This window comes from Brienomyrus brachyistius, chromosome 14, assembly GCF_023856365.1.
Source record: "Brienomyrus brachyistius isolate T26 chromosome 14, BBRACH_0.4, whole genome shotgun sequence".
Taxonomy (NCBI): Eukaryota; Metazoa; Chordata; class Actinopteri; order Osteoglossiformes; family Mormyridae; genus Brienomyrus; species Brienomyrus brachyistius.
This window is the reverse complement of record NC_064546.1, coordinates 7,541,342-7,568,303: the sequence shown is the minus strand read 5'-3', so window position 1 is coordinate 7,568,303 and position 26,962 is coordinate 7,541,342. Positions and strand designations below refer to the sequence as shown.

Here is a 26,962-nt window from a genome sequence, read left to right as displayed (position 1 = left end):
TTGACTGAAACAGATTGATACACTGAATCACTATCTGAATAATGAATTTATCATGATGCAGCTTTACTTTAAATAACCGTTTTTCTCCATTGCCTTACAGTTTCCAAGTAGCAGTGTAAACAAAAAGGCAATAATCTGATTTCTACCCATGTTACCATTTGTCTATAAATTATTTTAATAATTTTCCATATGGTGCTAAACGCTACCATTATCATAACATTTGCAAATGTGAAAGAGTATCGCAATTTGGTGAATTAGAATTAGGAATTAGAATCTGGTGATCAGTGATCACTGATGACACACCACAGCAAACAGTGCACAAGGAAATGTGTCCTCAGCCTTTAACCCATATGTGACATCGTGACATAGCAGGGGGCAGCTATTTCAGCACCTGAGGAGCAATGCTTCGAGGCGAAACCTTGCTCAGGGTACCTCAGTGGTGCCTTGCTAGTCAGGGATTCAAACCAGCAATCTTTCAATTACGAGTGCGCTTCCCTAACCATTAGGCCACCATTGCCGATGGATGGATGGAAACAGCTCTGACAACTTAAAGCTCCAAAGTTATAGGCTGAAGTGTGTGAAACTTCTCTTTATTCACCAAGATTTCCATTCAATTACTTTGGTTTTACTGCTAAAATTACTGAGCGACTGGGAAAACATGTTAAAAATCAAGGGAAAAAATTAAGAAACCATAAAATCCCTATATCCAGAAATGGAAAACAGCAGAATTGCAGATTTTTAAGAGCATAACACAATGGACAAAACATTAAAAGCAACACTATGCTTCAAAGACGACCTAAAGGTATGTAAACAGAAACACAAAAATCACCCTTGGCAGTAAGAAAATATGTAATTTCAGCTTGTCACTCTGGTGTATGCAGCTTCAAGTGTAAAAAGTATAAGAAAAATTGTTTCCAGTTGTATTTCAGTAAGACTTCAATAGCTGTGGTAAAGTCAAAACATGTTTTTCAATATCCATGGTGAATCTCTGCTCAGATCCACGGGCAGCTAAACAAGGATAAGCGGTTGTACTTGTCACCTGACCCCAGTGGAAATCTGTCAGCTACCCTGGATAGAAAAAAGCAGCTGAAGCCATCAAGGGCTGGTAAGCATGTTACAAAGACACACCATGCATCATATATACATCTACTGCGCCTGGAGAGAGGACAGCAGAGCCATAAGAACCCCAGCTCTGGCACTCAAACATATCTTCCACATTACATCATTAGAATCGTATTTTAAAATTGCATTGAAACTCCTTATACGCATGAAGTATAGGCTTATTGGTTAACATGCCAACACATCAAAATTTTGAAGAAAACTTCAGTCATTAAAAATCTCAAGTATATCACATTTCAATACAGCAACATAAAAGTTTAGCAACAGACTAGTGAATAGTACAAATTATCTTTAGATGATCAAAAGCAATGAGGCACCAGTCAACCAGCTAGGGACCAGAATCGGCACAGGTCCATTTTACGCATGCACCATATAGGACAGGACAGGATAGGATAGGATAGGATAGTACTTTATTCATCCCACAGTGGGGAAATTTGCGTGTTAACGCAGCTCCAGACAGCTAGTAAGAAAGAGTTTACAAGAGTAAAAGAATATAAAAATACAAGAATAAGAATACAAATAAGAAATAATATGAAAAGATAGAGCACTAGTCCAATACTAGTAATAATGCCTATGTGCACCCATACACTGTATGAAATATGGGTAGTGGGTTGTGGAAAGTGCAAGTAGTAATAAATATCAACTCTATAACTACCATATCTACAATTGACTACTGATATATATATATCATACACACAACAGCACAGACAATAGCCTCACAGTTGTGTGCACACTCGCAGCCACACACCAACTTGTCGTTAGCATAGAAGTTCTTCACTGCGAATGAAGACGACACAAAGCTTGCAATTTGTAACGCATGTAAATGAAAAGTAAACCATAGGGGGAACCACTGCGGAAATGTAGTGAAACATTGAAGATAAACTTTAAACTGATTAAACATATATTCGATAATCTTGAATAGGAATAATCATTAAAATTTCAAAGCTAGCTAAGGTTTTTTCCTATGATAGTAAAAACGTTTTGGCGAAACTTTAACCCCCTGCGCTACAGTGGGGCAAAAAAGTATTTACTGCTAATGAGTTCAGACAGGTGCCATTAATACAGGTGACGAGTGGAGGACAGAGGAGCCTCTTAAAGAATACGTTACGGGTCTGTGAGAGCCAGAAATCTTGCTTGCTTATTTGTAGGTGACCAAATACTTATTTTCCACCATACTTTGCAAATAAATTCTTTAAAATTCAGTCAATGTGATTATTTGGATTTCTTATTCTCATTTTGCCTCTCATAGTTGAGGTATACCTATGGTGAAAATTACAGGCCTCTCATCTTTTTAAGTGGGAGAACTTGCACAATTGGTGGCTGACTAAATACTTTTTTGCCCCACTGTATGTCCAAGGCTTTATCAACCTTTAACATGATCAATGAAACACGTCTGTCCTTCTCAATCACGAACCAAGAGTATGGACTACAGAAGCAGATATACAGATAGAAATCCCAAAATGGAAAAAAACACTATACAGACACTCCTCGACTTGCACAAAAAGACCGTTCTTCAATCCCTTACCCAAGTCATAACTTACTACTGTTGGATTTCCCCCCACCCATTCAGCATAGCCTAGCCTAACTTAACTTAACCAAACACAGGTATAAAAAAATACGCAATTATTATAATTCTCTAGTAAATGTCAGACATAATACATATTACAATAATTACAAAGGACTAGTCAATAAAATTTATTCTTTACATTTGTATAAAACACTAATTAGAAAAAAACATGTTCACAACACAAGACATAAGAAAACTGGGAAGATACAGCTGCCTGCTACGACTGGCTACACCAACTTATGCTTAACATATTTCAGATGTGTTGCATAAGCGCAATCCATAAATAATGTGCACGGTGAGGATATTTTATGCAAGTCCAAATTTGCTTAAGCCAAATTAACATAAGTAGAGGTCAGTATAGGTATTGCCTTAAGTAGGTACAGTACATTCAAAAACATTTCTACTCTGAAAAACAGCACATGCTGATCACCAACCTGAAGGACGGGATGGGATCACCCACAATGAAAATGCAAGTAAGGAGCTCATGAAAATGACTGATGAACTGATTCCATTCGTACAGAACGTATTTCACTGGAACTTATCTGAGCATGTCTCAGCCCTCAGAACTTTTGAGTATTTCAATAAATCAATACATCCTGGTATACTGTGTACAGCTACTAAAAAGTATCAGTCAACTGACTTAAACTTAATGTTTACATCTGTGTAGAGCTGGGCAGTATTACCAAAAATTGAGATCACGGTATTTTTTAAAGTTATATCTGTTTCATGGTATACATCGGTATTTGTATGACTGGGCGTTTACCACATTTTACAGGATTTTGCATTGTTCCCATATTAACTATTATTTTATCATTAGCCAATGCACCAATCCGCTACCTTAATGATAATATACAGCTAACGTGTTTGTTGGCTAACTGATTATAGATAAATGGCTAATGTTAAGGTGTGCACCGGCCAAGTTAACATTTTTGATGTGTTTAATAGTTCAGTTAAGTTGCTTTAAAGCAAGCTTTATTGACCTCGCGAAATTTCTCATAAAGGCCTGGATGTCGGTCTTTAAGATGTTTCGCCAAGTTTGATGTGCTACTTGACTTCGTCGCCACAACTTTGTAGCACTGTTTGCATAGAGGCTTATCGACATCCTTATTCTTTCCATGCTCGTCTGCAAAATACTTCTAAACAGCACTTTTGCGTTTTTTTTTTTTACTAAAGTAGCTTGCGAAGTGCCTTCAACTGCAGCATATGCCATGTTCAGCCAACTCGATATGTGTGTGTTAATCAGCGTGAATGTGTTCAGGAGAGAAGGGGCTGCGCAAGTGTCTGCGTGCACCTGTGCCGTAATGGTGCTGTGAGAAGTTTGGCAAATGAGATGAAAACCACACTGCTGGTATCAATAATCGTGAAAATGAATATTTAATCAGATATTAATTTTTTATATTGACTAGTATCTAAGAATTGACTTTTGACAATCCCAGTGTCTCATTTTCAACTCCAGTGTCAGCTGTGTCTTCCGTTTCTTATCTTTCGCAGTACATTTTTAGCGGTGCAGCAGTGAAAAATGTCCCCCCTTAAACAGTTTCCATTTGCGCTGCTTTCTGAATGTTGTGTAGGCTATTTAAACAGGTATCGCGGTATAAGAAAAATTCATATCATAACAATAATAAAAAATGGTTTTCGGTATGACCCAGTATACCGCCCAACACTACATCTGTGCTTCTCAACCTTATTGGCACCACAACTCTATTTCTACCATGACAGCCCAGTTGTGACCCTATATCAAGTATAGATTTAAATTAATGCTATGATCAAGCACTCAGTGCACACTGCAATTTATGCCAATCAATGCCCATTGCACAAATCTGATTATATGCACCAGTGAATTGTAAATTAAGGATCTGTAGTTTAGCTTTTTGGATTGTTTGAGCGTTTGCAGATCCAAGACCTGTTTATATAGCTTAATTCTAGGATTGGTGCTAGGAAATCTGATCGTGGATCAGCAAAATGCTTACATTTCCATCATGTAAATGTCCTGACACATACAACACCCAGAACACAAACTGTATGGCAAAGAATACTTGTCACAATCACAACAGTCCACTGGAAGCACCAAAAGCACTGCATGCACTAATTCTAACAAAGCCCCAAATATTAAAAAACAATTTAGGCAGTTATTCTGCTAACAGTACCTCCAGTTGCTATATAATTTCACATTCAGCAAAATAAAAAAGACATATTTCAAGCTGATCAAAGACAGCTGAAGACGACACAACTGCAAAACAAAACATTTAAAAATTAATCTTACTATTTAAATAAAACTGCATTGAAAATTGAGACTATGAAAACATTTAACCAAATTTATTTTCCAGTAAAAGACCACAACTTGTTTGCAACTTGTGACAAGTGGCACAACAGATTACTGAATACTCTATAATTTCAATGAGGCAAAACCTGGCACTTGCCAGGTTATGTATTAGGGTATACTCACACTAGGTGATCTGTACCATGCCCGAGCACATTTGACTAGTGCGATCGCTCTGCATCACTGCCAGGCCCACTTGCAGAGGTGGGTTGAGGCACAGTTCAGTTGGACTCAGCTGGGCACGGTATTCATAGTGTGAAGGCTAACCGTGTCTGAGCATGGAACACAGACATGACTTCAATGATGCTACTGGCACATGTATGCACATATGTACACTATATGCGAACCGAATCTGGAACAAATGGATCAGGTAGGTTGCACTGGTTTGGGAGCGACAAATTTTTAAACATTGCGGCAAAAGGATCACTTTTGTGTATGGCAGAGGTGCAGTGTTTGCTGGAAATTTGTATCTGATGAGAGCATCCAGGAATAAATGGATGCAACACCCAAAAACTTTGAGTAGTGGTAAAGTATGGGACTTTCATATATGTGCAGCTGTGTTGCACACACAATAAATCTATGAGGGCCATGTGTCATCACACCTAAGATGGCACCAAACAAGCAACAAAACAAGGACAATAATCATGAAATCCACTGCGCCATGAGATGCGCATGTCTTCTTATGTTTTCTTCAATACAAAAAGTCACTTGATGATGAAAAAGGTGTGCTCGGGCCCAGAATGTTAAGCGCAATGTGAGCGCAGACCACCAGGGGAGTGGGGACAATCATGCTTGAGCACAGGACGCCCTTATTTATGTTAAGACCAATCCATACTTCACTTTTCCACATGCATTTTCAGTGTGGATGAGGGGATGCGACATAAACTTCGTCATGAGGGGTTGGCTATGGACAACTGTAGTCAGTACATGTGTAGCTCACATTTTTATGTCTAGCGGAAATCTTGTGCATCTGTGCACATCGACTGCGCATATGCAAGAAAATTGATTAGGTATTTCCAGTAGGTGGCAGCGTGGACTTTCACAGATCAGTAGACAATAGTAAAGTAATAGGGAAGAGAAGTTGTTGCTGCTGTTGTAGTAGTAGTTATGGTGTGCAGTATGAGGAGGGTCGGAGGTACCCACATATCCAATTTTTCATACTGTCCAGACATTATACCGAGGTGTATATTTTAAAAAGCAGCACTATTCCATCATTTTTAAATCTTGGTACTAAAATTCACCAAATGGTTGGTGTCCAGCTAACTTTGTCATAAGGATTTCAAAATACTGTGGTATGTCTTATGATTGTAATACTGCCAGGGTTTAGACTAATAACATTTAACTTGTTTGTTTCACTACACTGCTTGTACTTATGTTTGCTGCAATACATTTGTCCTGTCCTGTACGCATGCACCAACCACAACCATCCGCAAACCAAGTGTAGTATGAACACAAGCTGCCACGCAGGATCGTCCCCAGGCTGAAAGCGCATGCAGAAAAGAATTAACTAGGCTTTAGGCAGTGCCTTAGGCCGCACTCCATACCAGAAATAATCCTTGAGATTCACTACTGGAGAGGACAAGCAAATCATGAAATCTAGAATAAAAGTTCAGACATTCTGTATGTTTGGAGACATTTGGCCAAAATTAAGATTCTTTAATTTATATTTTCAAAGAAATCTGGATCCAGTACCGCACTTAACACCATGCTTTATGAAACAACCTCAGCAAGATGGCAGCATATTATTTCAAAATTATGAGAGATTAAACCTTAAAGCATGATGATTTTAACTGCAATGCACATATATTTAGTTGCAATGTATCATCTTTGGGACATAAACCATCATCAATCGGAATAACACCCCCTTGCTGCATCATACAAATTGTCTCGGTCAGACTGTGATTAAGAAACTTTTCCATGAACTAAAAAGAAAAATAAGGCTTTTAAAAGTAAATTTGTATACAGAGAAATCAGTCACTTACACACCAAACCATATGATTAAAAAAGGTCAGAAGATGAGTATAGCATGACAAGAGACCAGGGAATTTTTAGTAAACAAGTTTCAAGCTTTTTCTGAAAAATGACACTTCAGTAAATTGACAGACCTTGACCTACTTTACAGTGTACATAACAGTTTATACCTTAAGACATTTTCAACTTACAGCAAGTCTAAGAACCAACTTAAAGTGCTAAACTGTCACTTTAACCGAATATGAATTCAATCACAAAACGAGCCAGCATTAATTACAAAAAATATAACACTGCTATCATGAAAACCTATGTACCGGAACTGAATTTGTAATACATTAATAAAAATGACTTAGGTGTTATATTTTGCCTTATCTGGAAGGCAAAATAAGATTTTTTTTTTGTTTTATCCAATGAAGATAAGATGAATGCGTTTAGTTCCATGATCTATACCCATGATCATGGGCTCGTTTGTTGATGTAATTCCCATAAATGTAAATGAAATTGACATGTGTGGATCCACTCGCGGCCCTGCAGACGTAGGTAGTAATGGCCTTCCGTGGATGCTGAAACATGTGTACTGTGGGTTTTATTTCGGATGCAGTTTCCCACAATGAAAATGCAAGCTACCGACGTCTTTACAGATAAATCCAAAGACATCAGGGACAGCTGTGTGCGGCCACTTCACAACATGTCTATACAATAGACCACCGTTTATAATAAATAAATAAATGTGTTTTTGGGAAGATGACAATAAGAGCGTTGTAAACACAGGAGGCGTGAAGTTGAGAAATCAGCTCCTCCGCAATTTAAAGTTAGACTTGACCAACAAATCCTTCCATTTCCCAGCTAATGCAGAAATTGTAGGGATTAACACCGAGAAACTGAAACGGGATCTAATGCCACATTGTTCTCCCCCACAAAAATCAAACCGCTTCTCCACCACATCGATCGCCCATCACCGGGCTAACTTAAAGCAGACACGGGCCGACGCCATATTGACGGAGCAAAATGGCTGCTGGGAACATTTGCTAACAGTTACCCAGCTAGCTATAAGCTGCTCCGTCCACCTCTACCTTCCCATTGACGGCAGAATGATAACAGCGAGAAGGGCGTGTTAGTAAGAAGAGCACAAGGCCATTGAAACTCCAAGGTAAGAAGGGGCGGCTTCGCTGCTCTTCGCCGGCTAATAAAGCTGGGTATCCGGCTAGCTAGATAACAGCCCTATCTATCAACCATGCCTTTTATAAAGGGGCGTTACTACACGAAACAAAAACACAACTAGCTACAGTAACCGTTAGCTACATAACCAGTGTGTGATGCTACTTAACGGACATGACAGCCGCCGAAAAGGTAGCTGTTCGGTACCTGCAGTTCGGCCCTCTCCACTTCCCAGTGCGCCCTCTCCATCTCAAAGCGGGCCCATTCGTGCTGGATGTAGTGTAGGATACCCGGGATAGTGTACTGCTGCGGTCGAGGCATATCGTCCTGCTGCTGCACCATCGCGGTACCGCCTCCGGCCCCAGTTTGGGGAACAACGTTATTATTTCCTTGCTGTGCTGTCTGCTGCACTCTCGGAGCGGCCATTCCTACTCCTCCGGGGTGTTCATCCATTTTAAAAGTGGGCAAACAGAAGCTGCTATCGCAACCCTGTTTTCGCACAACTCCCTTTTATCAATTCTTCAAGTATGTCTTAACACGTGTATTTCTCCTTTTTGTTTTTCAATCGCCCTCACTTATGTAGTATCGTAGGTTATGCTGTATTACGCTTTGTAGATTTGGTATCAAAGCAGCGCGGACTTCCCGGCCGCCATTAGTTCTTTCCCTGGATGTGAGTCTACTCACTGCAGGGGTGAGAGAGAGAGAGAGAACGGACGCGCGTTGCATGCTGGGATACGTTCGCCCAGTGCTTTTGCCACAGTTCGTCCAAATAAAGTCCTATGCGAACATGGAGCGTGCGTTAGTGCGTGATGCAGAGCAGAAAAAAATCACATGGATACTGCGGTACACAACAGGGAAAAACAACGTGACCGGTATTAACAAAAATTAGGCGTGTCTAATAATACTGATCAACCAGGAATAATAACAAAATGACAAATGCTGAATCGCATTGTGACTATAACTGGGGCTTCTTGAAGTAAAAGTAAATTATATCAAAAATCAGAACTTTGGGGGAAATAGCCACAAAACGTAAAATGCTTACGTTTAATTATGTACATTAATATCATACAAGACTGCTGTAACATATTTCTTTCACCTGCGGCTCATCTTAAGTCAAGTACTAACGGTATTTTAGTAAAACCGGACACAGATGGGCAGATATTAGCTATGCTAAGGCTATTTAGTAAACTGTGTTTAACAATTGTATCGCCCGAGGTTGGGATACGTATGATTTTTGGACGTCCGCAGATGCTTTCTCCTTAACGTAATAACTAAATATGTCTTCGACGGATCTTATCAAACACCGTAGTCATAATGTCTGAAATGCTGAACTGAAACCGATTAAATTTTAAGACAGATCTCTCCAAAATATAAGCAAGTGCGTTTAGTGGCAGCAAAGGGAAGGGTGAAAGCAGATATAATTTCATCTTGTGAATGTCATAAAATCAAAAAATATTTCATGAATCGTATTCCTGGTTCACAAATACATTATATGGATATAGATCTACACCTGATTTCATTTTGAGACAAATTACTACATTGCAGTAGCAAAAAAGAGCAGTTTCAGACTCTTGGTCCCATTAGCGTGATAACAAATTTAACAAATTGAAACAACAGAACTTAGTGACAACCAAGGCAAAAGTGACTTTGATAAGGCACTTGACCCTGTGATAGGATAACTTTATTTGATATTATTGGTCTGTTAACTCTATTTGATCTTCGATGGACCTTATTACCACTTTACAAAAACATTATATGCATGAAAATCTACACCCAATAGACCACAAAATCACCCCAAAACTGAAACAACAGTGGTAGAAAGCAGCAGAGGCCAAAAGCAGTGGCTGCAGCTCTTATCTTGTGAAAACAGCCATCTGGCAGCTAAACATATTCCCCAGGGAGGCTTCTTCCAGGAGGTATCCTAGATAAATGCCTGAACCACCTCAACTGGCTCATGTCAATGCGATGGAGCAGCAGCTATACTTTGAGCCCCCTCGAATATCTGTCTGTCGATCTCCCGATCCCTTCTTCCCTCACTCGTGAACAAGACCCCGAGATACTCAGACTCCTCCACTTGAGGCAGCAAATTACTCTTTTCCGGTTGAGAACCATGACCTCAGACATGGTATAGGCCACAGCCTGATGACGCTAACAGGACCACATCATCTGCAAAAAGCAAATATGCAATCCATTCATCCATTTTCCAAATCGCTTATCCTACTGGGTCGCGGGGGGTCCGGAGCCTATCCTGGAAGCAATGGGCACGAGGCAGGGAACAACCCAGGATGGGGGGCCAGCCCATTGCAGGGCACACTCACACACAGGGAACCCATTCACTCACACATGCACACCTATGGGCAATTTAGCAACTCCAATTAGCCTCAGCATGTTTTTGGACTGTGGGGGGAAACCGGAGTACCCGGAGGAAACCCCACGACGACACTGGGAGAACATGCAAACGCCACACACATGTGACCCAGGCGGAGACTTGAACGCGGGTCCCAGAGGTGTGAGGCAACAGTGCTAACTACTGCACCACCATGCCGCCCAAAGATGCGATCCTGAGTCCCACAAATCGGACTCCCTCTGCCTCATGGCTATGCCTAGAAACTCTGTCCATAAAAGTTATGAACTGAATTGGTGACAGAGCAGCCCGGGTGAAGTGTAACACCCAATGCAATGGAACGACTATGACTTACTGCTGGCAATGTGAACCAAACTCTTACTCCATTTCTACGGGGTTCTGAGGGCCCGCAACAAAGGACCCTGTACCCCATTCTCCCGGAGCCCCTGATGGACACAATTGTATGCCTTTTCAGAGTCCACAAAACACATGTAGACTGGTTGGGCAAACTCCCATGTACCCTTCAGTATCCTTGTGAGGGTGAAGAGATGGTCCAGTGTTCCGCTATCAGGACTGAATCTGCATTGTTCCTTGTGGATCTGAGGTTCAACCAATGGGTGGACCTTCCTCTCCAGTATCTGGAATAGATCTTCCCTGGGAGGCTTAGGAATGTTATCCCTCTAAAGTTGGAACACAGCCTCTGCTCTCCTTTCTTATAGATTGGGACCACCACCCCAGTCTGCCAATCCAAAGGCACTGTCCCTGCTGCCCACACAATGCTGAAGAGGCCACGGGGATCAATCAAAGTTTCAATTAAACATCAAGAACTTTCTGACAGAGAGTGGCACCAAGAAGGGATGGGCATACTTATTGCCCCTTGGCTGGGTGCCTGTACATTGGGGTTTACCGCGGTGCACAAGAGCCTCCCTTCGCCTTCGGGTGGGGGGATGGGTCCTGACTGTTGTTTGCGCTTATTCGCCAAATGGCAGTTCAGAATACCAACTCTTTTTGGAGTCCTTGGAAGGGGTGTTGGAGAGCACTCCTCCTGGAGACTCTCTTGTGCTGGGGGACTTCAGTGCTCACGTGGGCAATGACAGTGAGACCTGGAGGGGCGTGAATGGGAGGAATAGCCCCCCGATCTGAACCTGAGCGGATATTGTTATTGGACTTCTGTGCTCATCACAGATTGTCCTTAATGAACACCATGTTCAAACATAAAGGTGTCTATATGTGCACTTGGCACCAGGACACCCTAGGCCGCAGTTCAATGAACGACTTTGTGTTTGTGTCATCAGACTTGCAGCCACATGTCTTGGACACTCGGGTGAGGAGAGGGGCGGAGCTGTCAACCGATCACCACCTGGTGATGGGAAGGCTCCGCTGGTGGCGGAGGAAGCCAGTCAGGCCTGGCAGGCCCAAGCGTATAGTGAGGGTCTGCTGGGAATGTCTGGCGGAATCCTCATCAGAAGGAGCTTCAACTCCTACCTCTGATAGAACTTCACCTATGTTATGGTGGAGGCAGGGAACATTTAGTCCGAATGGGCCATGTTCCGTGCTTCCATTGTGGAGGCGGCTGTGGACCGGAGCTGTGGCCGTAAAGTGGCCGGTGCCTGTCGCGGTGGCAATCCCCAAACCCGCTGGTGGACTCCGGCAGTGAGGGGTGCCGTCAAGCTGAAGAAAGAGTCCTATCGGGCCTTTCTGGCCTGTGGGACTCCAGAGGCAGCTGATGAGTACCGGTGGGCCATGCGGAACGTGGCTTCGGCAGTCGCTGAGGCAAAAACTCGGATATGGGAGGAGTTTGGTGAGGCCATGGAGAACGACTTCCAGACAGCTTCGAGGGGATTTTGGTCCACCATATGGCGGTTCGGCAGGAAAGCGGTACAACATCAACACTGTTTATGGTGGGGATGGGGTGCTACTGACCTCAGCTCGGGACGTTGTGGGTTGGTGGAAGGAATACTTCGAAGACCTCCTCAATCCCATCGACATGCCTTCCAGTGAAGAAGCAGAGTCTGAGGACTCGAAGGTGGACTCCTCTGTCTCTGGAGTGGAGGTCACTGAGGTGGTTAAAAATCTCCTCAGTGGCCAGGCCCTGGGGGTGGATGAGATCCGCCTGGAGTTCCTTAAGGCTCTGGATTCTGTGGGGCTGTCTTGGTTGACACACATCTAGAACATAAGAACTATACAAACGAGAGGAGGCCATTCGGCCCATCAAGCTCACTTGGGGAGAACTAAACTAATAGCTCAGAGTCATTAAAATCTTATCTAGCTCTGATTTAAAGGAACCCAAGGATTCAGCTTGCACTACATTATCAGGAAGGCTATTCCATACTCTGACTACACGCTGTGTAAAGAAGTGCTTCCTTAAATCCAGCTTGAAATGTTCTCCCGCTAATTTCCACCTATGGCCACGAGTTCGTGTATTTAAACTAATGCTGAAGTAACTATTTGGTTGAACAGCATCCAAACCTGTTAGAATCTTATATACCTGGATCATGTCCCCCCTCAGTCTCCTTTGCTTGAGACTGAACAGATTTAGCTCAAGTAACCGTTCCTCATATGACATTCCTCTAAGACCTGGAATCATTTTTGTGGCCCTACGCTGCACCTTTTCTAAGGCCACAATGTCCTTTTTAAGATATGGTGACCAAACCTGCACACAATATTCTAGGTGAGGTCTCGCCAAGGAATTGTATAATCTTAGCATTACCTCCCTGGACTTAAACTCCACACACCTGGAGATATACCCCAGCATCCTATTGGCCTTTTTTATTGCTTCCCCACACTGGCCAGAATGGGACATGGAAGCATCAACATACACACCAAGGTCTTTCTCATGATCAGCTACCTTTATTTCAGTGACACCCATGAAATACCTGTACTTTATATTTCTGCTCCCTAGATGGAGTACCTTACATTTATCGACGTTAAATTTCATCTGCTAGGTATCGGCCCAGTCACTAATTAAATCAAGATCCCGCTGTAGCTGCTGAGCCGCTAATTCAGTATCTGTTACACCACCCACCTTGGTGTCATCTGCAAATTTCGCCATTTTACTGTATATATTGGTATCTATATCATTTATGTAAATTAGGAACAATAGTGGTCCTAAAATCGAACCCTGCGGTACCCCACTATGAACGCAAGCCCACTGTGACATTGTGCCTCTTATAACTACTCGCTGTTTCCTATCTGTTAACCAGTTATCAATCTAGGTCGCTACGGTACCTAAAATACCTGTCGCTTTGAGTTTAAGTAGGAGCCTCTTGTGGGGGACAACATCAAAAGCCTTTTGGAAATCTAAGTAGATGACATCATAGGCCTTCTTATCATCAACTTCCAGAGTAGCTTCCTCAAAAAACTCCACAGATTTGTTAAACAGGATCTACCTCTCCTAAATCCATGCTGGCTATCCCGCAAAATGTTATTGGAGTCCAGGTAATCTACCATTTTCTCTTTGATTATAGCCTCCATAACTTTACCAGTTATACAAGTTAGACTGATTGGCCTACAGTTAGACAAATTACTTCTATCCCCTTTTTTGAAAATGGGCGTTATGAAGGCGTGCTTCCAATCAGAAGGTACCACACCTTCAGATAAGGATTTTTGAAACAGTAAAGTTAAGGATCGGCAAATAATATCCCTCATCTCTTTTAACACTATAGGTAAGATGCCATCAGGGCCCTGTGATTTATTTATTTTGAGCTTAGCTAGGCTTTGCAAAACATCTGCTTCAGTTATATATATATTAGCTATAGACGATGCTGGATAGGTAATAACTGGTAAATTACTAAGGTCCTCAACAGTGAATACCCATGCAAAACTATCATTGAACTCATTTACTATATCAATGTCGTTTACTATTATAAGACCCTTACTATCCTGCAGATTAGTAATTTCAGGTCTTAGAGCTCTTTTAGAGTTAAAATACTGGAAGAAACTTTTAACGTCATCCTTAGCTTCCAATGCAACCATCCTTTCGACATTTCTTTTAGCTCGTCTAATATCATTTTTTAACTCAACCTGTAGACTTAGATATTCCTGCTTAATTCTGTCATCATCAGTTATTTTCCATTGCTGGAACAAAGCCCTTTTCCTCCTTACTTTATGCTTTATTTCCCTAGTAAACCACCTAGGTTGCAATTTCCTAGATTTATTCTTGCTGGAAACAGGTATGAACTCCTCTTGCACTTGCAATAATGTGCTTTTAAAAAATTCCCAGGCCTCTTCAACAGTTTTGTTATTTAACTCCATCCAGTTCACAGTTTCTAGTTTTAGTCTCATACACTTAAAGTCAGCCTTCCTAACATTATATATTTTTGATTTGGACTTAGCTCTTCGAACACTAAACTTAACCTCAAATTTGACCATGTTATGATCGCTACTGTCAAGTGGTTCTAAAACGTCTAATTTACCAATCCTGTCCTGGTTATTAGAGAGAACAAGATCAAGAATGGCATCTCCCCTGGCATCCTGTACTAATTCCACCATCTCCAGTTCATTTTCTGAAGAGCCAGTGACAATGTCCCACTGCATTCCTGGTAGATTAAAATCACCCATAACTACCACATCATTTTTATTGCTCATAGTCCTAATATCACTGTATAACAATCTGCTTTCCTCAGCAGCTATATTAGGTGTTCTGTAACAAACACCGACAATTAGGCTATTTGAGTTTTTAGCATCTAATTTTACCCATATTGCTTCCGTAGTTTTATTTATATCAGTAAGTTCCCTTGCCTGCAAGTTTTCCTTTACATATACTGCAACACCACCTCCCTTTTTTCCTATACGATCCTTACGGAACAACGTGTAACCATCCATATTATATTCTTGTCCATCCTTTTCACTCAACCACGTTTCAGTTATTCCTATAATATCATAAGAGTCCGATGAGATAAAAGTCTCTAAATCATGAATTTTATTCCTAATACTCCTGGCGTTTAAATACAGACAACAAAGGGTAGCCCTATTACGGTGCCCACTTACAATATGATTATTTGGGGCTTTCCGTTTCCCCCCACTGATATAGTTAACTAACCTCCCTGCCCCTCCAGTCCCTAGTTTAAACATTCCTCAACTACTCTACACATACGCCTGCATCGCATGGATATTTGGGGCAGTGCCTTTGGACTGGCAGACCGGGGTGGTGGTCCCCTTCTTCAAGAACCAGTCTACATGTGTTTTGTGGACTTGGAGAAGGCATTCGACCGTGTCCCTTGGGGAGTCCTATGGGGAGTGGGGTGCCGGGCTACCTTATAAGGACTGTTCGGTCCCTGTACGACCGGTGTCAAAGCTTGGTCCACATTGTCTGCAGTATATCAGACTCGTTTCCGGTGAGGGTTGGACTCCGCCAAGGCTGCCCTTTGTCACCAATTCTGTTCATAAATTTTATGGACCGAATTTCTAGGTGTAGCCAGGGCGTTGAGGGTGTCTGGTTTGGTGACCTCAGGATTAGGTCTCTGCTTTTTGCAGATGATGTAGTTCTGTTGGTTTCATCGGACCGTGACCTTTGGTTCTCACTGGAGCTGTTCGCAACCGAGTGGAAGCAGTTGGGATGAAAATCAGCACCTCCAAATCTAAGACCATGGTCCTCAGCCAGAAAAGGGTCGAGTGCTCTCTTCTGGTCGGGGAGAGAGTCCTTCCCCAAGTGGAGGAGTTTAAGTATCTCGGGGTCTTGTTCACAAGTGAGGGAAGGATGGAGCGGGAGATCGAAAGGCGGATCAGTGCCGTGTCAGCAATGATGCGGGCACTGCATTAGTCAGTCATGGTGAAGAAGGTGCTGAGCCAAAAGGCAAAGTTCTCACTTTACCAGTCGATCTACTTTCCTACTTTCACCTATGGTCATGAGCTGTGGGTAGTGACCGAAAGAACGAGGTTGCAAATGCAAGCAGCCGAAATGGGTTTCCTCCGCAGGGTGGCTGGGCTCTCCCTTAGAGAGAGGGTGAGGAGCTCGGTCAATCGAGAGGGACTCAGAATAGAGCCGCTGCTCCTCCGCATCAAGAGGAGCCACATGAGGTGGCTCAAGATGCCTCCTGGACGCCTCCCTAGGTGTTTCGGATGTATCCCACTGGGAGGGGGCCCTGGGGAAGACCGAGGACACGCTGGAGAGACCTTGTCTCGCAGCTGTCGTGGGAATGTCTGGGGGCCAAGCCTCTGTTTTTGTCCTATGCTCTGTATTGATGTTGTTTCAACTTTGGAGTGATTTTGGAGTCTATTAGGTGTTGATTTTCAGGTTTGATTTTCATCCATATAATGTTTTTGTGAAACGGTAATAAAATCCATCAAAGACTGCTTTAAAGGTAAAGCCTTTACCTTTAACATGGTTATCTATAATCATCTTTCTGAGCTCCTCAGCTGTCTCTCTTTTGTGTTCTCTGGTCCATATTCAGTGTGGTGCACACAATGATACCAAACAACACAGTAGTATGTTCTTTCCCTTGAAATAGGCTGAATGGCTGATGAAAATCTTGAAGGCACCTGTGATACTAACTAAGGTTAAACACATAATTTGAAACATGATTATAATGTAAGGATAAATAGTCTCTTTAGGGGTACCAACAAATCTGTCCATACTATTTTAGCATAAATTTGTAAAATAAACAACAAATCATTTCTTTTCACAATTATGTTGGTTTATTCTATCACATTCTAAAGGCATCCATGTATACATTAGACCTGGGGTGTTAAACTTCATTCCTGGAGGGCCGGAGCACTGCACATTTTTGGGTTTCCTCTCATTTAACACACCTGATTCAACCCCTTGTGCTAATTACAATACAGCTCTAGAGCTGAATCATTTGTGATGGAAAAGGAACAGAACTAAGCTACACAGGGGTTGGGCCCCCAGGACTGGAGTTTGACATCCCTGTGTCAGGTTTCGCGGGTGCGGATGGGCAAGCTGGCAGGAAGGAGGCAGGGAATGATGAAGCAGGGAGGCAAAAGGCGGGGAAAACTGGGGGTTTATTAAGGGAGAAATGGCTATGGGGAGAACTGGACATTGCAACAATTCTAACATCAATGACGGACCTCGGACAGGGCAAGATGTGAACTGATATAGACAAAAGACAGGGCAAAACAACAGGATACAGCTGACCATGATTAGGGAAGCACACGTGGATAATCAGGGGGGCGTGGCACACACGAGGATCATACGAACCGGGCATGACACCCTGCATTAGACAATTGCTTTTAATTGAATCACTTTTCATGAGAAATGAGCTGTAAAGGGTACCAACAAATTTGTCCACCTCTGTAAATGGAATGTGTAATAAATAAGTGTTTCTAGAAATTGTACAAGTGATGGGGTTGTCCACGGAATACAGTTCTGTGGTTTCTGACAGCACCGATTCTGTTTTTTTTGGCAGTTGGTTTGAAAATGAAGCCAGGTGTAAATCTTCATCCATATAATGTTTTTGTGAAGCAGTAATAAGATACATGAAATACTTTTTGACACTCACAAGGCCAAATGATGTCTGGTTTCACTGCTCCTTTTGTCACCACTAAATGGTGTTGCCTTAATTTTGAAGTGGCTTTTTGAGTTATCTTAACAGAATCAAGTCTCAAAACTTTTTTTTTGTTCACTGCACAGCACTGTTTCAGTTTCGGGGCAATCTGTCTCAAAATGTAATCAGTTACATTTTGTCACCTATGCAATGTCTCTGCAGTGAACCGGTCCCTAAACCATATGTATTCTACATATTGGTGGGGAATACATTAAGTGTGTAAGCCAGAGAGTACATAAAGAAATACAATCATATTTTGGCAAATTGCTTGTCTTTATTTATTAAATGCTAACTATATTTTTATATAGGGGGAAACTCTGCTATTTGACAATGATCAAGTTTCTGCTGATGGTCAACAAACAAGGGCAGACTCGACTGTCCAAATACTACGAGGACATAGACATGGTCAAGAGGGCCTCTTTAGAGGTGGACGTCATCAAGGGCTGCCTTTCACGCAGAAAAGATGAGGTAGGCAGAAACTGAAGCTACATCTATGATGTATGAAGTACCACTTCACACATGTCCTTCTTTGATTAGTTTTGGGAAGTAAATGAAGTTAGGTTCTGAAGCCACAGAGGTCACTGGTTTGGTTTTGAAGCAGAACTGACTAATCTAGCTATGATAGCCATTCCTCCTTCACTCCAACACTCAATCTATGAGACGGTAACGTAACATTTCGTACAGTCTGTTACTTTAAGTTTTCTATGTTGCAAGTATGTTTTCCTTATGTTTGCATGCTGAAGAAATCTATTCATTCTCCTTTTTCCTTCCACAATCCAAAGGTCATGCTAATTAATGAATATGATTGATGTGTATGGAAATACAAGATGAGATGTCTTCTCACTCCCTTGCAGTGCTCTTTTGTGGAATACAAGGACTATAAGCTAGTATATCGCCAATATGCTGCCCTATTCATTGTTGTTGGCGTCAGTGACACTGAGGTAAGTCCATGTGACCTTCTCACCGGAGATGTTCATGAGTCATAAAATTAAAGTCTGAATCAAGTCTCAACCGTGGTTCCAGTTTGATGTTACTAATTATCAAAAATTTAACTGCCTATATGTTTTTTTATCTATTAGTAACTGATGCATCTAATTGGGAATCAGCACTTGAACAGTTCAAAAACTCCATGCCTCATAGTAACCTAGGCCTATATACATTTTCAAAGTAATTGCTATTTCAAATGCGCAATAATTTTTTGTAAGAACCTAAGCACTTTTCTAATGTATATTTTAAGGCTAATATTTTCATAAAAATAACATTATAATGAAGATATCCCTTTCAGTACATTTTGGAGTAAATTCCTGACCTGGACCTTACGCGCATGCACAAATTGCTGTGCCAAAACCATGTCAGGCTGGCCCTGTCTGCAGCCAGACCAAACAATTCTAGGCTCCGCCCTGAACTACAATAAAGTGATGTGATTGGCTAATGAATGAGCATAACCCAGATCTCGTTTGTTGTGTTGCTGCTACAGTAAATGCAAGTTTACAGTAAATTTAGATTTTAAGTTTTACACAGTTCTAAAGAAAGCTTCAATTAATGGATAATATCAATTTGTTAGTCGTGTGTGCAGTTAAATAAATAATTATGTAAGTAACACCTCGAACTGCATGTTAAGAAGTTCAAGTAATGTGTGCAGTAGTGCTGCGCCTTTAGTTATCAGACAGCGGTCAGTGATACTACTGTTCAATCGAATAATTTGCTTGCGTTATGTTTTTCCCAGATTAAAAACGATAAATATGAATGCGTGACGGAACTCCAAATAAATTAAAACACAACACTACACGCCATATGCGGGTGACAATGAAAAGCTGTAGGCACTTTCTAAGTTGTAAGAAAATACAGCATGGCTTGGAAGGGAATGTCAGAAACGAAAACGTCTTTTTGAGACATATCGTATACCATCCCAATGTATATAGCCAATACAGTCAAACCTCGGATTGTGAGTAACTTGGTTTGTAAGATGAGCAAAATTTTTTAATACATTTTAATTTGATAAACTAGTGAGGTCTTGCAATACGAGTATTACGTATACAGTTCATCTGCCGAGCGTCACGTGATCACAACTAGTGATGGCCGATTCGCGAACAAATCCTTCTTTTTAACTCGTTTTTTCATCCCCCGCAATTATTTTTCATGTTCCGTCTACGCTTGTCTTATTCCTTTTAGCTTTATTCTTATGTTCGTCAATAACATTTGTCACTTTTGCGTTCGTAAACTTCCGTCTGGTGCCGAGAACACCCGAACGGCCGAGTACCTGGTCTCTAACTGGGCTGACTCCAAAAAACCCGAGAGCCTGTTCGATGAACGAATCAAAGTTACGGGTTTTCGGACACTTGGTCGGTGAATCAAACGAACGGTTTGCGAACCGATCCCAAGAGCCATTGCGGCGTTAATTGCTGAGATGCAGTTATGCTGATGAATAGGATATATATATATATACACACACACACACACACACACACACACACACACACACACCGGTCACTTTATTAGGTACACCTTGCTAGTACCGGGTTGGACCCCCTTTTGCCTTCAGAACTGCCTTAATCCTTCGTGGCAGAGATTCAACAAGGTACTGGAAACATTCCTCAGAGATATTGACATGATAGCATCACGCAGTTGCTGCAGATTTGTCGGCTGCACATCCATGATGCGAATCTCCCGTTCCACCACATCCCAAAGGTGCTCTATTGAATTGAGATCTGGTGACTGTGGAGGCCATTTGAGTTTGAGTACAGTGAACTCATTGTCATGTTCAAGAAACCAATCTGAGATGATTCGAGCTTTATCACATGGTGCATTATCCTGCTGGAAGTAGCCATCAGAAGATGGGTACACTGTGGTCATAAAGGGATGGACATGTTCAGCAACAATACTCAGGTAGGCTGTGGCGTTGCAAAAGTGTGCCAAGAAAATGTCCCCCACACCATCACACCACCACCACCAGCCTGAACCGTTGATACAAGGCAGGATCCATGCTTTCACGTTGTTGACGCCAAATTCTGACCCTACCATCCGAATGTCGCAGCAGAAATCGAGACTCGTCAGATCAGGCAACATTTTTCCAATCTTCTATTGTCCAATTTCGGTGAGCCTGTGCGAATTGTAGCCTCACTTTCCTGTTCTTTGCTGACAGGAGTGGCACCCGGTGTGGTCTTCTGCTGCTGTAGCCCATCTGCCTCAAGGTTCGACGTGTTGTACGTTCGGAGATGCTCTTCTGCATTCCTTGGTTGTAACGAGTGGTTATTTGAGTTACTGTTGCCTTTCTATCAGCTTGAACCACTCTAGCCATTCTCTTCTGGCATCAACAAGGCATTTTCGCCCACAGAACTGCCACTCACTGGATGTTTTCCCTTTTTCAGACCATTCTCTGTAAACCCTAGGGATGGTTATGCGTGAAGATCAGCAGTTTCTTCAATACTCAGACCAGCCCATCTGGCACCAATGACCATGCCACGTTCAAAGTCACTTAAATCACCTTTTTTCCCCATTCTGAAGCTCAGTTTGAACTGCAGCAGTTCGTCTTGATAACATGCCTAAATGCTTTTAGTTGCCAGTTGCTGATCAGTAATTTGCATCAACGAGCAGTTGGACAGGTGTGCCTAATAAAGTGGCCTGTGTGTGTGTGTGTGTGTGTGTGTGTGTGTGTGTGTGTGTATATGTATATGTATGTGTGTGTAAAAAAATATATATATATAATCTCCATCCATCCATCCATCTATCCATTCTCCAAAACCGCTTATCCTACTGGGTCGAGGGGGCTCCGGAGCCTATCCTGGAAGCAATGGGCACGAGGCCCATTGCAGGGCACACCTACACACCATTCACTCACACATGCACACCTACGGGCAATTTAACAACTCCAATTAGCCTCAGCATTTTTTCTGACTGTGAGCGGAAACCGGAGTACCCGGAGGAAACCCCACAACGACATGGGGAGAACATGCAAACTCCACACACATGTAACCCAGGCGGAGACTCAATCATCATTCAAATAATGCACTATTTACGTTTGGCGTTTATACAACAGTTTGTACACGTTTATTTGTGCAAAATAAAAGTATGTGACTCCTTACAGTATTATTACTGTATTTTGTCTTTTCATGTCATTTCAAGGATCCAGTTACTCATATGTCTTTTCCTGTATTAAAATAAAAGTGCAAATGTTTGATATTTCTCCAGCGTGTTATATCGGCCGAGCAGGGAGCAGGCAGACTCCAAAATGTGGAGGCAGAGTCCTTTATTTAGGAGATTGGGTTGTACAAAAGCCAAGGGGGATATGCTGAATTGTGGTCGAGAGACAGGTGAGAGTCGAGAACCGTGAAGATCAGTCCAGTACAAGTGGACAAGAGGGGGATCCCGGGAGAGAGGAGGAGAGCCAACGAGGGAGCAGGGAAAGGCAGGGAAGGATGGCAGGGGATACACACGGGTCCAACAGGGAGACGAGGCCGGCACAGAGGGCGAGACGAGAAGGGAAGGCAGGCAGGTGATCAGGCAGGACACAGCGAGCAAGACAACCCGGGAAGACAATACACAGAGTGATTGTTTGGTATGGCACATCACTAGAATGGTAACAATGCTTCGCACTACCTGCTGAGTGAATGGTGTTTAAGTAGCCGACTGATCAGGTGGTGATCGGCGGCCGGTGCTCTGCCCTGCCCGTGTGGGCGTGACAGTGCCCCCCCCCCTTGACGGCCACCTCCTGGAGAGAAGGGTCGAGGATGTCAGAAGTGGGCACCCAAGACTGTTCCTCCGGCCTGAATCCCTCCCAGTCGACGAGGTATTGCAGGTGCCCGGCCTGACGCCGGAAGTCGAGAAGGGCACGAACCGTGTATGCAGCAGAACCATCAGACAGCGTTGTTGAGGGACGAGGCATTAGCATTGATGAGGAATGTGAGGGGATGTAATAGACAGGTTTAAGAGAGAAACATGAAAGGTAGGACACATACGGTATACACTGGGGAGCTGAAAGCGATACGAAGAGGGCCCAACTTGGCGAAGGATGCGGAAGGGTCCGATGTACCGAGCGGAGAGTCCCAGGGAAATAGTTGAGGCTGGTACCCTATCACACACTGGAAGGGAGAGAGATCCGTTACTGGACTCACCCGAGTGTTAATGGTGTATTCCGTCCAGAGGAGATGAGTGGCCCAATCCCCCGGTTGACCACGGCACAGGAGTCTGAGGGCCTTGGAGACCTCTTGATTTGTTTTTCCGCCAGGCCATTGGACTGCGGGTGGTACGTATGCTGAGGTCAGGCTGAGAGTGATACTGAGTTTCCCACAGAAGGCACGGAAAAGCTGGGATGCAAATTGAGGTCCTCGGTCAGATAAAATGTCCTCCGGGATGCTGTAGTATCAGAATACCTTGGTAAGGAGAAGCTCAGCCAGGTCCATAGCTGTTGGGAGCTTGGGAAATGCTATTAACCGACACATCTTGGAAAAACGGTCCACAATGGTGAGGATGACGGTGTTACCTTTGGAGCATGGCAGATCTGTTATGAAATCCATGGCCAGGTGGGACCACGGACGAGTTGGGATCAGGAGCGGATGTAATAGACCAGCGGGAGCTTGAGGGGATGCCTTCAACTCCACACTCTGGACAGGAGGCAATGTATGCCTCCATATCCTTCCACCATCTCGGCCAACAGTAACTTCGCTCCACCAGTTGTAGGGTTGCAGAGCTCCCTGGGTGGCCGGAACTGCCAGACGTATGGATCCATTGGAGCAGAGCAGGACGATGTACCAGAGTTACGTATAATCGGCCCGGTGGAGGCAGTGACCAGTCATTCAGGGCTCAGATGGTTTCGTTGAGGGACCAGGAGATGGTGGCAGCGAAACAGGATGGGGAAAGAACGGGCATACTTGCGTCGTTGGATGTGGAAGGATCATGCTGGCGAGAGAGGGCGTTGGCCTTGCCATTCTTGGAACTGGGGAGGTAAGTTACTGTAAAATGAAAGCGAAAGAAAAACATAGACCAGCATGCCTGTCGAGGGTTCAGGTACTTTGCTGTCTGGAGATATTGCAGGTTCCGGTGGTCTGTAGACTTGAAAGGGGTGTTTAGCTCCCTCTAGCCAGTGACGCCACTCTTCAAAGGCCAATTTCATGGCCAGGAGTTCCCGATCTCCGACGTCACAGTTCTGTTCTGCCAGGAAGAGTTTTTTTGAGAAATAGGCACAGGGGTGACGACGGCCGGTTACTGGGTCCCGCTGTATAAGGACACCTCCTACTCCTGTCTCCGATGCATCCACCTCCACCTTGAACGGGTCTTCGGCCCGAGGCTGTTGCAGGTCGTGGAAGACCATGTACATGAATGCCTGGAAGAAAGAGGGGCTATTAGCTAACCCATACGGCATCACGAGATATTCGAATTGACCAGTATGTGTGATGAAGGATGTCTTCCACTCCTCCCCCTCACGGATGCAGACGAGATTGTAAGCTCTGCGAAGATCTAACTTGGTAAGGACAGTCGCTCTATGCAGATTTTCCAGGGTGGAAGGAATGAGTGGGAGTGGTTCTCGGCGTTTGACAGTGATCGCATTCAGCGATCTATAATCTATACAGGGACGTAACCCAGCGGTAGTTGGGGAGGTAGAAGGGCGGATGATACCTTGTGCTAGGGCATCTCGTATATATATTCCTCCAAGGCGGCTTCCTCAGCTTGAGACAAGGGGTACAATCAACCTTTTGGGAGGGGGGCACCCTCGATAAGGTCAATTGAACAATCACAATCTCTGTGAGGGGGCAATCTGAAGGCTAGGGTCTTGCTGAAGACATCATGGTAGTCTTCATAGGCGTCTGGGATGGTGGAGAGATCCTCAGGTTGGGGCTCTCTACCTGTGAGGCCCTACAGGAGATGGAACAGCACCTGGAAAGACACCTAAGAGACCAGGAGAGGGGTTCTCCTGTAGCCCAGCTAATCCGGGGGTCGTGATCCCGGGGCCAGGGGAGCCCCAGGATAATAGGGTTTTGTGAGCTGGGGAGGATCAGAAAGGTTAGTGTCTCTGAATGCAATACCCCAACTTGGAGTGAGACCGGTCTGGAACAGTGAGTGATTCTTCCTTTAGGAACAGGCTCTCCACTGATCCCTAAGACCGCAATGGGTTGGTTCAGAGGGTGGAGTGGAATATTCAACTGTTGGGCTTGGGACATGTCCATGAAATTACCAGCTGCACCTGAATCGATCAGGGCTGAGGCATCATGCATTACTCCATTCATTTTAATGCAAGCAAAGTGAACTTAGTTTGAGTAACATATGGAGAAGGGGCTGAGCCTACCTTGGATACGGACTCCGGGCGGGGAGGACATACAGGGCAGGTGCGTAGAACCGCAATATAGACACAGACCCCGTTCTGCACGTCCTTTCCACTCAGCTTGGGTAAGCGGAGATCTCCCGAGTTGCATGGGTTCTGGGGCTTTGGCTGGAATGATGTCAGTCAGGACTGGGAGCCGGGTTCATCGTCGACGGCATTCACACATGTTGTTATCTAACGTGACGGACAGCTGAATACAATCTTCAAAGGACAAACCAGCTCCGCGAGAGAGGAGTCCGTCTTGCACTTCCAGGTTTAGTGCTCGGTGGTACAGGATACGGAGGCAGTCCTCAGGCCAGCGCAGTCCCGCGGCGAGGGTACGAAACTCCAGGGAGAAGTCCGCTATTGTCCTTGTCCCTTGTCGGAAGTTCACTAACTGTTCACCCAGACTATGCCGCACGGCGGGATGATCGAACAGTTCTTTCAATGCAGTTTGGAAATCGCGTGTCGATTTGAGTAAGGGGCTGTTGTCAGTCGCTGGCTCTCTCGGTCAGAGGTGAGATTACAAACCTGATGCGTGCTGTTTCCTCCTGGAATCGCTCAGGGTGCTCTTCTATATAAAGTCAAAATTGCATTACGAAAGCTTTACATTGGTCGGGATTACCATCATACTTATCGGGCAACGGAACAGGAACCGGAAGAGCTGAACAGGGGGGTGATTCAGGAAGCTGAGACTGACCTGCCTTCTGCTCAATGAGGAAAGCTGATCTACCTGTTGTTGAACGCATTGATTCTCCGCGGGGTCCATAAGAACATAAGAACTATACAAACGAGAGGAGGCCATTCGGCCCATCAAGCTCGCTTGGGGAGAACTAAACTAATAGCTCAGAGTCGTTAAAATCTTATAACTCTTATAACTACTCGCTGTTTCCTATCTGTTAACCAGTTATCAATCCAGGTCGCTACGGTACCTAAAATACCTGTCGCTGCGTGTGCATCTTGCAGTTCGGCATCTTACAACCTTCTGTTTCCTGTCTGTGTATTTGAGTTCAGTGCTCCTTGGGTGCCTGTTGTGGTCCTTCTATTTACAATTTCATGCGGGGCATACTGGGACATGTGCCCCGCCGGTGATACACTAGTATAAAAAAAGGAATCTGATCGAGGAATCTGTTCTTCAACCAAATTTTTTACGCGAACCAATGCATTTTTTTAATGAAATTTTTAGTAATTTTTAGTGAACCAAATTGTTTGTAGACCAGAGTTTGTGAACCGCAAGCACCACTATATACGTGTTTTTTAGGACTTGGAGTTCTGTTCATAACTTTTATGGACAAAATTTTCTGGTTTAGCCAAGGGGCCGAGGGGGTCCAGTTTGGTGACTTCAAGATTGCATCATTGCTTTTTGCAGATGTGGTTCTTCATTGGGCATGCAGTATGTGCTGGGATGGTTTGCAGCTGAGTGTGAAGTGGCTAGGATGATTATCAGTATGGCATTTAATTATTCTCAAAACCTGTGTATATAAAAACCATGCACGAGTATGTGCTCGCAAGCAGAAAACCCAACCTCTCTACGCCCTCCCTGAGCCCTTTGAAAGATGAAAATGATGATCACTGACCCGTCGATGAGTTTAACGCTCTGTCATGATGTTGAAACAAGTGTTACATTAAGTTAACATCTTTCAGAGATATAATATTGCACATTCAAGGTGGTAATCAGAATCAT

General features: G+C 43.6%; 2 protein-coding genes across 2 annotated transcripts in view; one reads left to right on the top strand and one right to left on the bottom strand.

The window, feature by feature from the left end:
- The window catches only part of strn3 (striatin, calmodulin binding protein 3), a 51,244-nt gene extending 42,333 nt beyond the window's left edge, over positions 1-8,911 (bottom strand). The window contains exon 1 of the mRNA XM_048974934.1: positions 8,343-8,911. Within this exon, the coding sequence (XP_048830891.1) occupies positions 8,343-8,588 (246 nt within the window). The 5' untranslated portion in view covers positions 8,589-8,911. The remainder of the gene's footprint in view (positions 1-8,342) is intronic.
- The window catches only part of ap4s1 (adaptor related protein complex 4 subunit sigma 1), a 29,999-nt gene continuing 10,515 nt past the window's right edge, over positions 7,479-26,962 (top strand). Inside the window, exons 1-3 of the mRNA XM_048974967.1 lie at positions 7,479-8,127; positions 18,293-18,452; positions 18,839-18,925. Of these exons, the coding sequence (XP_048830924.1) occupies positions 18,315-18,452; positions 18,839-18,925 (225 nt within the window). The 5' untranslated portion in view covers positions 7,479-8,127; positions 18,293-18,314. The remainder of the gene's footprint in view (positions 8,128-18,292; positions 18,453-18,838; positions 18,926-26,962) is intronic.